Source organism: Leptodactylus fuscus, unplaced genomic scaffold, assembly GCF_031893055.1.
Source record: "Leptodactylus fuscus isolate aLepFus1 unplaced genomic scaffold, aLepFus1.hap2 HAP2_SCAFFOLD_572, whole genome shotgun sequence".
In the NCBI taxonomy this organism is placed as follows: domain Eukaryota; kingdom Metazoa; phylum Chordata; class Amphibia; order Anura; family Leptodactylidae; genus Leptodactylus; species Leptodactylus fuscus.
The window spans coordinates 48,406-62,418 of NW_027440603.1; the positions used below are offsets into that span (position 1 = coordinate 48,406).

At 40.8% G+C, this 14,013-nt stretch overlaps 1 protein-coding gene across 1 annotated transcript; it reads left to right on the forward strand.

The window, feature by feature from the left end:
- Nucleotides 1-665: 665 nt before the first annotated feature.
- LOC142188608 (hemopexin-like) lies at nt 666-12,799 on the forward strand (the record flags this gene model as incomplete). The annotated part of the gene is made up of 4 exons (XM_075261892.1): nt 666-726; nt 10,449-10,516; nt 12,367-12,444; nt 12,657-12,799. Coding segments are annotated over exons 1-4 (348 nt in total), but the record flags the coding sequence as incomplete, so codon positions are not given.
- Nucleotides 12,800-14,013: the final 1,214 nt, after the last annotated feature.

A 14,013-nucleotide genomic window follows, 5' to 3' on the forward strand; every position in this document is an offset into this window, starting at 1 on the left:
TGGTGGAGGAGAACAATGCTATATGGTGGGGGAGAACAATGCTATATGGTGGAGGAGAACAATGCTATATGGTGGGGGAGAACAATGCTATATGGTGGAGAACAATGCTATATGGTGGGGGAGAACAATGCTATATGGTGGGGAGAACAATGCTATATGGTGGGGGAGATCAATGCTATATGGTGGGGGAGAACAATGCTATATGGTGGGGGAGAACAATGCTATATGGTGGGGGAGAACAATGCTATATGGTGGGGAGAACAATGCTATATGGTGGAGGACAACAATGCTATATGGTGGGGGAGAACAATGCTATATGGTGGGGGAGAACAATGCTATATGGTGGGGAGAGCAATTCTTTCAGCTGTTTCAATTGCTCTCATAGTTACATCTCGATGTTGTATAAAGTCTTCCATATATGCTGTGGTTCCAGGTTTGTGGATTACTTGTAATATAGAGGTTACAGTCAGTGTCCTCCTCTTTTCGGGATCTCCTGGGGCTATCAGGGTTCAGTATCTGTCGGGAAGCAGTTATGTAACTCAGCTCAGAGGTTGTGTCCCATGTCCTGCTGATGGGAAGTGATTGTGCAATCAGATTGTTGGATAAGATTGTAATATAAATGCAGGGACAATGATCTGGGTGGACATAACAGCAGCTGACTGCCAGGATGAGGGTCATAGTCAGTGCTCTCCTCTGCCTCCTACCCCAGGTCCTCTCCTACCCATTGTAAGTACTATATACTCCTCAAGAGACTGACACTTATCATGTATCTAAGCATCTCATGTGTGCTACAGATTGCGTCACCGCTCTATACATGTCACTGTCTCTGGTGTATCTAATTATATCTCAGAGTATATAAGTTCTCCTGGTTACAGTGTTACTAAATGGCAGGAGCTATCTCTATGTAGTAGTCAGATATCAACAGAAACCGGCTCTGAGGACTGTATCTAATCCATGGCAAGTCTGATGTTTTATGGCTCCTAGGACTATATATATATCTATAATACATAGTGTATGACACTGTCAGGACTCCTAGGACTATATATATATCTATAATACATAGTGTATGACACTGTCAGGACTCCTAGGACTATATATATCTATAATACATAGTGTATGACACTGTCAGGACTCCTAGGACTATATATATCTATAATACATAGTGTATGACACTGTCAGGGCTCCTAGGACTATATATATCTATAATACATAGTGTATGACACTGTCAGGACTCCTAGGACTATATATATCTATAATACATAGTGTATGACACTGTCAGGGCTCCTAGGACTATATATATCTATAATACATAGTGTATGACACTGTCAGGACTCCTAGGACTATATATATCTATAATACATAGTGTATGACACTGTCAGGGCTCCTAGGACTATATATATATCTATAATACATAGTGTATGACACTGTCAGGACTCCTAGGACTATATATATCTATAATACATAGTGTATGACACTGTCAGGGCTCCTAGGACTATATATATCTATAATACATAGTGTATGACACTGTCAGGACTCCTAGGACTATATATATCTATAATACATAGTGTATGACACTGTCAGGGCTCCTAGGACTATATATATCTATAATACATAGTGTATGACACTGTCAGGACTCCTAGGACTATATATATCTATAATACATAGTGTATGACACTGTCAGGACTCCTAGGACTATATATATATCTATAATACATAGTGTATGACACTGTCAGGACTCCTAGGACTATATATATCTATAATACATAGTGTATGACACTGTCAGGACTCCTAGGACTATATATATCTATAGTACATAGTGTATGACACTGTCAGGACTCCTAGGACTATATATATATCTATAATACATAGTGTATGACACTGTCAGGACTCCTAGGACTATATATATCTATAATACATAGTGTATGACACTGTCAGGGCTCCTAGGACTATATATATCTATAATACATAGTGTATGACACTGTCAGGGCTCCTAGGACTATATATATATCTATAATACATAGTGTATGACACTGTCAGGACTCCTAGGACTATATATATCTATAATACATAGTGTATGACACTGTCAGGACTCCTAGGACTATATATATCTATAGTACATAGTGTATGACACTGTCAGGACTCCTAGGACTATATATATATCTATAATACATAGTGTATGACACTGTCAGGACTCCTAGGACTATATATATCTATAATACATAGTGTATGACACTGTCAGGGCTCCTAGGACTATATATATATAATACATAGTGTATGACACTGTCAGGGCTCCTAGGACTATATATATATCTATAATACATAGTGTATGACACTGTCAGGGCTCCTAGGACTATATATATATAATACATAGTGTATGACACTGTCAGGGCTCCTAGGACTATATATATATCTATAATACATAGTGTATGACACTGTCAGGGCTCCTAGGACTATATATATATATCTATAATACATAGTGTATGACACTGTCAGGACTCCTAGGACTATATATATCTATAATACATAGTGTATGACACTGTCAGGGCTCCTAGGACTATATATATATAATACATAGTGTATGACACTGTCAGGGCTCCTAGGACTATATATATATCTATAATACATAGTGTATGACACTGTCAGGGCTCCTAGGACTATATATATATAATACATAGTGTATGACACTGTCAGGGCTCCTAGGACTATATATATATCTATAATACATAGTGTATGACACTGTCAGGGCTCCTAGGACTATATATATCTATAATACATAGTGTATGACACTGTCAGGGCTCCTAAGACTATATATCTATAATACATAGTGTATGACACTGTCAGGACTCCTAAGACTATATATCTATAATACATAGTGTATGACACTGTCAGGACTCCTAGGACTATATATCTATAATACATAGTGTATGACACTGTCAGGGCTTCTAGGACTATATATATCTATAATACATAGTGTATGACACTGTCAGGACTCCTAGGACTATATATATCTATAATACATAGTGTATGACACTGTCAGGACTCCTAGGACTATATATATATATCTATAATACATAGTGTATGACACTGTCAGGACTCCTAAGACTATATATCTATAATACATAGTGTATGACACTGTCAGGACTCCTAAGACTATATATCTATAATACATAGTGTATGACACTGTCAGGGCTCCTAGGACTATATATATCTATAATACATAGTGTATGACACTATCAGGACTCCTAGGACTATATATATATCTATAATACATAGTGTATGACACTGTCAGGGCTCCTAGGACTATACATATCTATAATACATAGTGTATGACACTGTCAGGACTCCTAGGACTATATATATCTATAATACATAGTGTATGACACTGTCAGGGCTCCTAGGACTATATATATCTATAATACATAGTGTATGACACTGTCAGGGCTCCTAGGACTATATATATCTATAATACATAGTGTATGACACTGTCAGGGCTCCTAGGACTATATATATATCTATAATACATAGTGTATGACACTGTCAGGACTCCTAAGACTATATATCTATAATACATAGTGTATGACACTGTCAGGACTCCTAGGACTATATATATCTATAATACATAGTGTATGACACTGTCAGGGCTCCTAGGACTATATATATCTATAGTACATAGTGTATGACACTGTCAGGGCTCCTAGGACTATATATATCTATAATACATAGTGTATGACACTGTCAGGACTCCTAGGATTATATATATATCTATAATACATAGTGTATGACACTGTCAGGACTCCTAGGACTATATATATATATCTATAATACATAGTGTATGACACTGTCAGGGCTCCTAGGACTATATATATCTATAGTACATAGTGTATGACACTGTCAGGGCTCCTAGGACTATATATATCTATAATACATAGTGTATGACACTGTCAGGGCTCCTAGGATTATATATATCTATAAAACATAGTGTATGACACTGTCAGGACTCCTAGGACTATATATATATCTATAATACATAGTGTATGACACTGTCAGGGCTCCTAGGACTATATATATCTATAGTACATAGTGTATGACACTGTCAGGGCTCCTAGGACTATATATATCTATCGTACATAGTGTATGACACTGTCAGGACTCCTAGGACTATATATATATCTATAATACATAGTGTATGACACTGTCAGGGCTCCTAGGACTATATATATCTATAGTACATAGTGTATGACACTGTCAGGACTCCTAGGACTATATATATATCTATAATACATAGTGTATGACACTGTCAGGACTCCTAAGACTATATATCTATAATACATAGTGTATGACACTGTCAGGACTCCTAAGACTATATATCTATAATACATAGTGTATGACACTGTCAGGGCTCCTAGGACTATATATATCTATAATACATAGTGTATGACACTGTCAGGGCTCCTAGGACTATATATATCTATAATACATAGTGTATGACACTGTCAGGGCTCCTAGGACTATATATATCTATAATACATAGTGTATGACACTGTCAGGGCTCCTAGGACTATATATATCTATAATACATAGTGTATGACACTGTCAGGGCTCCTAGGACTATATATATATCTATAATACATAGTGTATGACACGGTCAGGACTCCTAAGACTATATATCTATAATACATAGTGTATGACACTGTCTGGACTCTTAGGACTATATATATCTATAATACATAGTGTATGACACTGTCAGGGCTTCTAGGACTATATATATCTATAGTACATAGTGTATGACACTGTCAGGGCTCCTAGGACTATATATATATATCTATAATACATAGTGTATGACACTGTCAGGGCTCCTAGGACTATATATATCTATAGTACATAGTGTATGACACTGTCAGGGCTCCTAGGACTATATATATCTATAATACATAGTGTATGACACTGTCAGGACTCCTAGGATTATATATATATATCTATAATACATAGTGTATGACACTGTCAGGACTCCTAGGACTATATATATATATCTATAATACATAGTGTATGACACTGTCAGGGCTCCTAGGACTATATATATCTATAGTACATAGTGTATGACACTGTCAGGGCTCCTAGGACTATATATATCTATAATACATAGTGTATGACACTGTCAGGGCTCCTAGGATTATATATATCTATAAAACATAGTGTATGACACTGTCAGGACTCCTAGGACTATATATATATCTATAATACATAGTGTATGACACCGTCAGGGCTCCTAGGACTATATATATATATATATATATATATATATATATATATATATATATATATATATATATATATATATATACTAGCTGGTACCCGCGACTTGGTCTGCGGTGATTGTAGCAGTGGGTATATACAGGCGTGGGTAAGGTTTTCGTACTGTGTATAAGGGATGGGATATGAAATGTAACTTTGTATCTTGTTTTTGCAGTAATTCAGAGAATCCGTGAGACTTTTGTGTTGCAGTTACTTTGTATTAGAGCCGCTATATATACGGTGTTGGTATATACTGTACATAGTGACTTTGGGACAGAAGGATTTGAAGTTAACCCTTTCCCGCCGATGGCATTTTTTGATTTTCGTTTTTGACTCCCCTCCTTCTAAACTCCATAACTTTTTTATTTCTCCACTCCCAGAGTCATATGAGGTCTTAATTTTTCTGGGACAAATTTTTCTTCCTGATGCCGCCATTATTTATTCTATATAATGTACTGGGAAGCAGGGAAAAAATTTAGAATGGGGTGGATTTGAAGAAAAAATGCATTTCTGCGACTTTCTTACGGGCTTTGGTTTTACGGCGTTCACTTTGCAACCAAATTGACATGTCCCCTGTATTCTGTGTTTCGTTACGATTCCGGGGATACCAAATTTATATGGTTTTATTTACATTTTGACCCCTTTAAAAAATCCAAAACTATGTTAAAAAAATTTTTTTTGGAAAAGTCGCCATATTCCGACAGCTGTAACTTTTTTATACGTGCGTGTACGCGGATGTATAGGGCGTCTTTTTTTGCGGGGCCGGGAGTACTTTGTAGTTCTACCATTTTCGGGAAATGTTATTGCTTTGATCACTTTTTATTCAAATTTTTATCAGAATCAAAACAGTGAAAAAATGGCGATTTGGCACTTTTGACCATTTTTCCCGCTACGGCGTTTACCGAACAGAAAAAATATTTGTATAGCTTTGTAGAGCGGGTGATTTCGGACGTGGGGATACCTAACATGTATGTGTTTCACAGTTTTTAACTACTTTTATATGTGTTCTAGGGAAAGGGGGGTGATTTGAATTTTTAATCCTTTTTATTTGTTTTTATTTTTTTTTTTACTTTTTTTTAAACTTTTGTTTTTGCATTTATTAGACGGCCTAGGGGTATTGACATGGGTGGGCGGTGTCGCGGATTGTCAGAGCGGTGGGGTCGGCAAACATGGCTGCTCCGGAGCGTTAAAGAGCGCCTCCTGGAGTATCGGTAAGGTGAGGGGCAAAGTGGTAAAGTATATGAGATTGTGTGGGGTTAGGGGCGAGGCTGTAGAGGGCAATAGGAATTTTGTGGCTTGCTATGGTCCAAAGTGTGTGAGATTGCAGAGATGGTGGTGTGAGTTTGGGTTTTGTGGGGGACCTGGCACAAACGTATGTGCGCTATTGTGACGAAAAGTAGCCTATTGCGCAATCGGGTGTAGTGACTATGTTTGAGGAAACTTTCAGCCAAATTGGTCGAGCGGGTTTTGCGTGATTGAGGAACAAACATCCGAACATCCAAACTCACAAACCCACAAACTTTCACATTTATAATATTAATAGGATATATATATATATATATATATATATATATATATATATATATATAAAATACATAGTGTATGACACTGTCAGGGCTTCTAGGACTATATATATCTATAATACATAGTGTATGACACTGTCAGGGCTCCTAGGACTATAAATATCTATAATACATAGTGTATGACACTGTCAGGGCTCCTAGGACTATAAATATCTATAATACATAGTGTATGACACTGTCAGGATTCCTAAGACTATATATCTATAGTACATAGTGTATGACACTGTCAGGGCTCCTAGGACTATATATATATATATATATATATATATATATATAATACATAGTGTATGACACTGTCAGGGCTCCTAGGACTATATATATATATCTATAATACATAGTGTATGACACTGTCAGGACTCCTAGGACTATATATATCTATAATACATAGTGTATGACACTGTCAGGACTCCTAGGACTATATATATCTATAATACATAGTGTATGACACTGTCAGGACTCCTAGGACTATATATATCTATAATACATAGTGTATGACACTGTCAGGGCTCCTAGGACTATATATATATCTATAATACATAGTGTATGACACTGTCAGGGCTCCTAGAACTATACATATCTATAATACATAGTGTATGACACTGTCAGGACTCCTAGGACTATATATATCTATAATACATAGTGTATGACACTGTCAGGGCTCCTAGGACTATACATATCTATAATACATAGTGTATGACACTGTCAGGGCTCCTAGGACTATACATATCTATAATACATAGTGTATGACACTGTCAGGCCTCCTAGGATTATATATATCTATAATACATAGTGTATGACACTGTCAGGATTCCTAAGACTATATATATCTATAATACATAGTGTATGACACTGTCAGGGCTCCTAGGACTATATATATCTATAATACATAGTGTATGACACTGTCAGGGCTCCTAGGACTATATATATATCTATAATACATAGTGTATGACACTGTCAGGGCTCCTAGGACTATATATATCTATAATACATAGTGTATGACACTGTCAGGGCTCCTAGAACTATATTTATCTATAATACATAGTGTATGACACTGTCAGGACTCCTAGGACTATATATATCTATAATACATAGTGTATGACACTGTCAGGGCTCCTAGGACTATATATATCTATAATACATAGTGTATGACACTGTCAGGGCTCCTAGGACTATATATATATATCTATAGTACATAGTGTATGACACTGTCAGGGCTCCTAGGACTATATATATCTATAATACATAGTGTATGACACTGTCAGGGCTCCTAGAACTATATTTATCTATAATACATAGTGTATGACACTGTCAGGACTCCTAGGACTATATATATATATATATATATATATATATATATATATATATATATATATATATATATCTATAATACATAGTGTATGACACTGTCAGGACTCCTAGGACTATATATATCTATAATACATAGTGTATGACACTGTCAGGACTCCTAGGACTATATATATATCTATAATACATAGTGTTTGACACTGTCAGGACTCCTAGGACTATATATATCTATAATACATAGTGTATGACACTGTCAGGGCTCCTAGGACTATATATATCTATAATACATAGTGTATGACACTGTCAGGGCTCCTAGGACTATATATATCTATAATACATAGCGTATGACACTGTCAGGGCTCCTAGGACTATACATATCTATAATACATAGCGTATGACACTGTCAGGATTCCTAAGACTATATATCTATAATACATAGTGTATGACACTGTCAGGGCTCCTAGGACTATATATATCTATAATACATAGTGTATGACACTGTCAGGACTCCTAGGACTATATATATCTATAATACATAGTGTATGACACTGTCAGGACTCCTAGGACTATATATATATATCTATAATACATAGTGTATGACACTGTCAGGGCTCCTAGGACTATATATATATCTATAATACATAGTGTATGACACTGTCAGGACTCCTAGGACTATATATATCTATAATACATAGTGTATGACACTGTCAGGACTCCTAGGACTATACATATCTATAATACATAGTGTATGACACTGTCAGGGCTCCTAGGACTATATATATCTATAATACATAGTGTATGACATAGTGTATACCCGATCCTTCTCTATGGCAGTGAGGTTTGGGGCCCAGCCACCTACCCAGACCAGTCAAGGTGGGATTCCAGCCCAACAGAGAACTTCCACCTGGAGTTCTGCAAATACCTGCTCCATGTCCATCGCAACACCACCAACATGGCCTGCAGGGCAGAGCTAGGCAGACTCCCCCTATGGCTCACCATACAGAAGAGGGCGCTAGCTTTCCAGGCACACATCCAGGGGAGCGACTCCTACCACCACCAAGCATGGCTAAGCCACCTGAGCAAACCAGACACCCCCCAACCAAACAGCAGCCAACCACCAAACCAAAAACACCAACAGATGATAACCAAGGCCGAAATAAAGGCGACCACAGAGGCAAACAGAGAGCGGTACATTGAAGAATGGAGAAACGAAATAAATAACTCCAAGAAACTCACCAATGTGTACCAATCCCTACAAAGGGACTACACCATGGCCACCTACCTGGAGAGAATACGCCACCCCAAGCACAGACAGACCCTGAGCCGATACAGACTGAGCGCCCACAACCTAGAGATAGAGACGGGGCGATACAGGCAGACGTACAAGCCACGGGAGAAGAGACTGTGCCAGCACTGTGACCAGGGGGCCCTAGAAGACCAGACCCACTTCCTGCTACACTGCACCAAATACTCAGCTGTGAGGGCCGGCTACTACCAAAGACTCTCTGCCCACATCCCAGACTGGGAGAAGAGGAAACTCTACATCCTACTGGGAGAAGAAGAGGCCACTGTGGAGATCGCTGCCCAATACGTGTCCAGCTGTCACCAAACAAGAGGAAGATGAGACTCCACGGACTGTTATATTTATCCCAATACACCCACCCCGCCCCACCCCCACCTCCCCATATAGCAGTCACCAACTAAGAGGAAGATGAGACTCCATGGACTGTTATATTTATCCCAATACCCCCGCCCCACCCACCCCCACCTCCCCATATAGCAGCCACCAACGAAGAGGAAGATGAGACTCCACGGACTGTTATACCCCATTACTGTCCCACTTAATCATCCCCCACCCTACGTATACACCACCCCCACCACTCTCATTGCTTTAGCAATGCCAAATATCTATTTGGACGTGCAAATAAAGCTTTTTGTTATTTGATTTGATTATATACACACACAAACACATATATATATATAGAGAGAGACACGTATACGGTATCTATATGACACACACACATGTATATAGAGCCACAGTGAGGCCGCTGCTGCTGCGGGTAATGTCGCCATCTGCTGGGGAGAAGTAAATATCCCACATCTATCGCTCTCCTATAACCAGCAGATTGTCTTATGTACAGAGGCCGAGGAGGAGAAGAGCAGGGGTCAGATGGGCGGGACCAGACTCCTAGTATAGTGTATATAATATATAGCATGTAATATACAGGGAGCAGCTTCATCATTTATCTGATACATTTTATATTACAGCATAAAAGGAAAACGCAACGACACCGTAACGAACCTGAACTCTCAAAGTGACCTCACCGATGTATCAGGTGAGCCCGCCCCCAACCCCTTATACATACTGCAACTAGAAGTAAGACGTTGTCACAGCCCCGCCCCCAATCCAGCTGTATATATCATGTCTGAGAGGTAGTCACAGCCCCGCCCCCTGTTACTGACAACCAGCTGTATATATCATGTCTGAGAGGTAGTCACAGCCCCGCCCCCTGTTACTGACAACCAGCCTGTATATATCATGTCTGAGAGGTAGTCACAGCCCCGCCCCCTGTTACTGACAACCAGCCTGTATATATCATGTCTGAGAGGTAGTCACAGCCCCGCCCCCTGTTACTGACAACCAGCTGTATATATCATGTCTGAGAGGTAGTCACAGCCCCGCCCCCTGTTACTGACACCCAGCCTGTATATACCATGTCTGAGAGGTAGTCACAGCCCCGCCCCCTGTTACTGACACCCAGCCTGTATATATCATGTCTGAGAGGTAGTCACAGCCCCGCCCCCTGTTACTGACAACCAGCCTGTATATACCATGTCTGAGAGGTAGTCACAGCCCCGCCCCCTGTTACTGACAACCAGCTGTATATATCATGTCTGAGAGGTAGTCACAGCCCCGCCCCCTGTTACTGACAACCAGCCTGTATATATCATGTCTGAGAGGTAGTCACAGCCCCGCCCCCTGTTACTGACAACCAGCTGTATATATCATGTCTGAGAGGTAGTCACAGCCCCGCCCCCTGTTACTGACAACCAGCCTGTATATATCATGTCTGAGAGGTAGTCACAGCCCCGCCCCCTGTTACTGACAACCAGCTGTATATATCATGTCTGAGAGGTAGTCACAGCCCCGCCCCCTGTTACTGACACCCAGCCTGTATATACCATGTCTGAGAGGTAGTCACAGCCCCGCCCCCTGTTACTGACACCCAGCCTGTATATATCATGTCTGAGAGGTAGTCACAGCCCCGCCCCCTGTTACTGACAACCAGCCTGTATATATCATGTCTGAGAGGTAGTCACAGCCCCGCCCCCTGTTACTGACAACCAGCCTGTATATACCATGTCTGAGAGGTAGTCACAGCCCCGCCCCCTGTTACTGACAACCAGCCTGTATATATCATGTCTGAGAGGTAGTCACAGCCCCGCCCCCTTTTACTGACAACCAGCTGTATATATCATGTCTGAGAGGTAGTCACAGCCCCGCCCCCTGTTACTGACAACCAGCTGTATATATCATGTCTGAGAGGTAGTCACAGCCCCGCCCCCTGTTACTGACAACCAGCCTGTATATATAATGTCTGAGAGGTAGTCACAGCCCCGCCCCCTGTTACTGACAACCAGCCTGTATATATCATGTCTGAGAGGTAGTCACAGCCCCGCCCCCTGTTACTGACAGCCTGTATATATCATGTCTGAGAGGTAGTCACAGCTCCGCCCCCTGTTACTGACAACCAGCCTGTATATACCATGTCTGAGAGGTAGTCACAGCCCCGCCCCCTGTTACTGACAACCAGCCTGTATATATCATGTCTGAGAGGTAGTCACAGCCCCGCCCCCTGTTACTGACAACCAGCCTGTATATACCATGTCTGAGAGGTAGTCACAGCCCCGCCCCCTGTTACTGACAACCAGCCTGTATATACCATGTCTGAGAGGTAGTCACAGCCCCGCCCCCTGTTACTGACAACCAGCCTGTATATATCATGTCTGAGAGGTAGTCACAGCCCCGCCCCCTGTTACTGACAACCAGCCTGTATATACCATGTCTGAGAGGTAGTCACAGCCCCGCCCCCTGTTACTGACAACCAGCCTGTATATATCATGTCTGAGAAGTTGTCGGAGGGGGTCGCTCTCCTTCACCTCAGTCTTTTTGGTATCTCCTTAGGTCCGGCCGGGCGTTGCACACATGACGGATTTGGCGCGATGACGTTGGATGATAAGGGGGTCATGCATTTCTTCAGGGGTAAGTTTCTCTTCTCATTGTCGTACGATCTGATCATCCACAAAATATCCAACATGGCCGACATGAGCGCCTGTGTATCTGGCCTGCGGTAGATCCCCCCTCCTGCCGGGCCCAGGTTCTCTCCCTGTACACACAGGATCTCCTTCACAAGCAGTCATAGTGGTTGTCGCAGTTGTCAGGGAGGGGCTGACCATGAAATATTTTGTTTTCAGGAGACTTTGTGTGGGTGGGACCTCAGGGCCCGGCCCGACATATCAACGAGTCCTGGCCTGGTCTGAGCGGACCCATCGATGCGGCATTCAGGAACCACGACACGAGGAAGCCGCTGGAGCACGAGAGGACCTTCCTGTTCAAGGTGAGGAGATGACCACGACACGTGACAGGAGTGACCGCCGCTCAATACGTGCTCAGGGGTCAGTCCTGTGTGTGTGTATATAATATATATACACAGTACAGTCAGTGCTCGGGGTCAGTCCTGTGTGTGTGTATATAATATATATACACAGTACAGTCAGTGCTCGGGGTCAGTCCTATGTGTGTGTATATAATATATATACACAGTACAGTCAGTGCTCGGGGTCAGTCCTATGTGTGTGTATATAATATATATACACAGTACAGTCAGTGCTCGGGGTCAGTCCTATGTGTGTGTATATAATATATATACACAGTACAGTCAGTGCTCGGGGTCAGTCCTATGTGTGTGTATATAATATATATACACAGTACAGTCAGTGCTCGGGGTCAGTCCTGTGTGTGTGTATATAATATATATACACAGTACAGTCAGTGCTCGGGGTCAGTCCTATGTGTGTGTATATAATATATATACACAGTACAGTCAGTGCTCGGGGTCAGTCCTGTGTGTGTGTATATAATATATATACACAGTACAGTCAGTGCTCAGGGGTCAGTCCTATGTGTGTGTATATAATATATATACACAGTACAGTCAGTGCTCGGGGTCAGTCCTATGTGTGTGTATATAATATATATACACAGTACAGTCAGTGCTCGGGGTCAGTCCTATGTGTGTATATAATATATATACACAGTACAGTCAGTGCTCAGGGGTCAGTCCTATGTGTGTGTATATAATATATATACACAGTACAGTCAGTGCTCGGGGTCAGTCCTATGTGTGTGTATATAATATATATACACAGTACAGTCAGTGCTCGGGGTCAGTCCTATGTGTGTATATAATATATATACACAGTACAGTCAGTGCTAGGGGTCAGTCCTGTGTGTGTGTATATAATATATATACACAGTACAGTCAGTGCTCGGGGTCAGTCCTATGTGTGTGTGTATATAATATATATACACAGTACAGTCAGTGCTCGGGGTCAGTCCTATGTGTGTGTGTATATAATATATATACACAGTACAGTCAGTGCTCGGGGTCAGTCCTGTGTGTGTATATATAATATATATACACAGTACAGTCAGTGCTCGGGGTCAGTCCTATGTGTGTGTGTATATAATATATATACACAGTACAGTCAGTGCTCGGGGTCAGTCCTATGTGTGTGTGTATATAATATATATACACAGTACAGTCAGTGC